The 4,409-nt window shown below is 45.3% G+C and overlaps 1 protein-coding gene across 1 annotated transcript in view; it reads right to left on the minus strand.

Moving 5' to 3' along the window:
- LOC111865884 (angiotensin-converting enzyme) overlaps positions 1-3,877 on the minus strand; it is a 17,188-nt gene extending 13,311 nt beyond the window's left edge. The window contains exons 1-2 of the mRNA XM_023854311.2: positions 3,794-3,877; positions 351-485 (exon numbers count right to left, since the gene is read on the minus strand). Of these exons, the coding sequence (XP_023710079.1) occupies positions 351-485; positions 3,794-3,877 (219 nt within the window). The remainder of the gene's footprint in view (positions 1-350; positions 486-3,793) is intronic.
- Positions 3,878-4,409: the final 532 nt, after the last annotated feature.

Below are 4,409 nucleotides of genomic sequence, written 5' to 3' on the forward strand. Positions count from 1 at the left end.
CATACATTTCATTTGAAGTGTAGGATTAATAAAGGGTTTATCCAAAGGGGAAGCACAAAGATCATTGAAGGTCGCAGTGCAAGGGCCAGACTTTATGGCCCACCCCTTACACACATACATACATACATGTGGAAGCATTCTACAGAAGTCCTACAAAGTTGCATTTCAAATTTTTACTCATAACAACAAATACTGCAAAATGAACCAACAACTATACAACTGTACAATTATATATTACTGAGATGAATTCACATTTTTTAACACTAGTCCACTCTTCACAGTCACTGCAATGAGAACCTCCGATCTCAGAAATCAATATATATTGACTATAAAACTAAATATGTGCTTACCTGATCTGATATCTGAGGTTCTGGTAAAACCAACTTGCTGCACTTCTTAGCTGGCTCTTGATTCCGCACCATAGCCAAAGCAAAGTCATTCTCCTTTCGCTGCTTCAATTTCTGCTTGTTCTTACGGCACTCACGCTAATACAAATATAGAACATGTACATTATGACAAACAAATCTTGCGTAAATCTTTACGCAAACTAAGCAAATTTCAAAGGACGGCTGTTTGGGAATTATGGGAGCAATGAGAACAGCTCCAGCAGCTGCAATGGAAATCCTACTAGGACTCCCTCCACTGCATTTGCAGATGGACGCAGAGGCCAAGTTAGGAAATTACAGACTACGTTGCAATGATCAATGGAGACCTAAATCCCAAGGTTTTGGACATGCATACAAGACTCGGGACATGAAAAAAGAATCCATCCTACAGATGGGATCTGATAAAATGCTACTGAAACATGTTTATGATAGACCCTTCACGATCAGACTTCCTGATAGAAGTGAATGGAAAGAGGGGTTTCAACCCGATACAAAGTGGGGACTAATCTGGTATACAGATGATTCCAAGACAAATAAAGGCACTGGAGCTGGAGTGTATCGTGATGGAACAGGGTAGAAACGTAGTTTCGGCCTTGGTCAGTACACAACAGCATTCCAGGCAGAGGTGCCATTAAGACATGTGCATTTGAGAATTTAGATAGGAACTATAGAAATAGGAACATATATATCCTATCAGACAGTCAAGCTGCAATTAAAGCACTTGGTACACACCAAATCTCTTCAAAACTGGTTTGGGACTGCCACCAATCCCTCATACAATTGGCCAGACATAACAGAGTACAACTGATATGGGTGCCAGGTCATGAGGGTATTGCAGGGAATGAAACCGCAGATCTGCTTGCAAGAACAGGATCTGAACAGCCATTCATAGGACCTGAACCAGCTTCCAGCATCTCAATTGGAGTTGCCAAGAAAGCATTCAGGGACTGGACTAACAGAAATCACAAAAAACACTGGGAATCCACAACTGGATTCAAACAGGAAAAAGGATTTATATCAGGATCCTCTGCCAAAAGAACGAGGGCCTGTTAAAATTAAACAGAGATCAACTAAGATGGGTGGTAGGATTACTTACCGGACACTGCCACCTAAAAGGACACCTTTTCAAGATCGGACTAACAGATAACCCAACTTGTGAAAGGTGCCTACTAGAAAACGAATCAGCCACACACATCCTGTGTGATTGTGAGGCCATACCTTATTTAAGATTTTCTCACTTGGGTCAGTTCTTTATGGAACCAAGCGTCTACTATGACACCCCCACAAGCAGGGTCCTACACTTTATTAAAAGTGTTGGATTAATAAAGGGCTAATCCAAGAGGGAGCACAAGAGAGCACTGAAGGTCGTAGTGCGGGGGCGGGTTTATATGGCCCACCCCGTACATACATTACATTACATTACATTAAAGGAAATCCAGATATATACCAAATTATGTAACTAGAGCGATGTTTCATCCTGACACTGATGAAAACACATTTCATCCACCTTCTGGTGCTTCAACTGGTCCTTGCACAGATGCATATTCTTTCTTTCATTAACCTCTAATTGACAATACACATTTTAATTCCCTGAAGCAAAAGTAATCTTTTGCATCTGTATTAAAGTGCAATTGCTTGACAAATAATATAACAAGCAAGAAATAAAATGGTTTGAGAGTAGCTCTGAGGAGAGACAAAACAGATTAGCTTTTCTTTCATATTCTGTTAACAAAGACTTATACTTAAACTACAGCCTTTAATCATTTCTTATTCACTACATGTTTACATCACATTGTGGTTATCATCAGGTGAAACACATACATATTGTCACGTATTGGGCGTATATCGCGACAAATAACTTCACGCCGTATTTTATATAGCGAATTTTATTTCACATTCGCACTTACAATCACCCAAATTACAGATTCACAATTACTGCTATCTGCCGTATCACAAATGCTACACTCCAAATGCCACTATACAACTGACTGGTTGCTGGCTAACTCGGAACTAACTCGGAGGTAGCTCGAGGACTGACTCGGCGGTAGCTCCAGGACTGACTGTGAATAGCCTTCGCTGCTCCTTATGTAGCCTCGATCGGACAATTGTCGTCTGGTGCCGTGTTGCTAGCCACGCTGTCCGGAGTTGTTGACTGCTGCCTAGCAACCGCGATATCCCTCGGTGACATCACCGCTGTTGACTCGCTTGCATAGCTTCAAGGTTGCGGGGGCCTCGGCTAACGTCGGCTCCACTCGGCTCACTTCGGCTCCGCTCATGACGTCACCGCGCGTTGCATAGCTACCAGGATGCGGGGTGATTACTCGCCTATTACGCGAGCGCTACGTTACCGCTACGTGCAGCTGGGGAGGTAGGGGTCAACATGTCACACTGCTCCCTCCTTAAGGCTGTTTGTCCCGAATAGCCTAACGGCGCATCCCCGTTCCTTTTCCTCGGTGGCTGTTCTTGCAGTGTCTCCCGTTGTTTCGGCTACTCTTCTTGCAGCGACTATTCTTCGTCCGTTACATCCGCTCCCCTCTTAAGACAAAGCTCGTCTCGAGTGGTTTCCTTTCAGCTCGCCAGAAGATCACATTCATCCATCGCTTTCTCCCATGGCACATTCTCACTCTCTGGGGAGGCCGGTTCTCCTACATTACCGGTTCCTCCTCTGCTTGAGGTCTTTTTCGTTTTGGAGGGGGTCGTCCCCTCCACAAGGTCCAATCCTTGCTGCATTTCTGTTGTGGCTGACGCCGCCTCCCGGACGTCTGTCCTGTCACGGTTGTCGTCCTTCCTTTCCCGACTTCTTTCCCAGCATTGACCTTCGTTGAGCATCTCCTTACGGGATCTCCCTTGAACCGTGTCGCACCTGCACGACTAGTCATATTGCTGTCGGCAGCCAATTCGTGCCATGGGCCACAATTTCCTTGGGTCGTAGATTTCTTGAAGATGTTGCGTTTGCGCCAGGGCACTGTTGCGCGGCGGGACACCTTCGTGTGGGCGACGGCCAATTTATTCTGGGGTCCGCAATTTTTCCGTGTCGGGTTCTTCATATTCCGTCGATGTCGGTCCTGACGCCTTTTCTTCTTCGGTTCTCCGACCAGCATTACTGTGGCGTCTTGTACGGGTGCCTCTAGTAGTTCTGCCGCCTCAGGTTTCCTGTGCACTGAAACCGGCTTTTCATCTTCTGGACATGCCACCATTTCTTGGTAGGCCATCGTCACTCCGACCGGTATAACAATGGGGACCTCTTCTTGTTGTGCCGCTGTTGCTGGGGTTGCTCTCGTCTCCACGGAAGTCTTTTCTCGCCAGGCATTGAAGTCGGCGTCTAATTTTGTCAGCATGACGTCGATTTGTTTTTGGTTGACGTCTAATTTGGCCAGGAAATCTTCTTTATCTTTCTTCCTATTTGCCTGCATTTCTTCTTTGTCAACCTTCCTATCGGCCTTTACCTCTATCAGCATCTCCATTATTCGTTGCAAATCTTGTTTCTCCATTTTTGCAGCAGTAGAATAGGCAAAGCGGTCGTACGTTTAATTATTCTTTGAGGCGTATTTAAGCTCGTAAAAATTCTGACACCAAATTGTCACGTGTCTTGAGTTCGAACCTCGTTGATCACGTGTGTAAGTCCAAATCCCACTTCTGACACCAGTTGTCACGTATTGGGCATATATATCGCCACAAATACCTTCACGCCGTATTTAATATAGCGAATTTTATTTCACATTCGCACTTACAATCACCCAAATTACAGATTCACAATTACTGCTATCTGCAGTATCACAAATAGTACACTCCAAATGCCAGAATACAACTGACTGGTTCCTGGCTAACTCGGAACTAACTCGGAGGTAGCTCGAGGACTCACTCGGTGGTAGCTCCAGGACTGACTGTGAATAGCCTTCGCTGCTCCTTATGTAGCCTCGATCGGACAATTGTCGTCTGGTGCCGTGTTGCTAGCCACGCTGTCCGGAGTTGTTGACTGCTGCCTAGCAACCGCGATATCCCTCAGTGACATCACCTCACCGC

Source organism: Cryptotermes secundus, unplaced genomic scaffold, assembly GCF_002891405.2.
Source record: "Cryptotermes secundus unplaced genomic scaffold, Csec_1.0 scaffold1589, whole genome shotgun sequence".
Lineage (NCBI taxonomy): Eukaryota > Metazoa > Arthropoda > Insecta > Blattodea > Kalotermitidae > Cryptotermes > Cryptotermes secundus.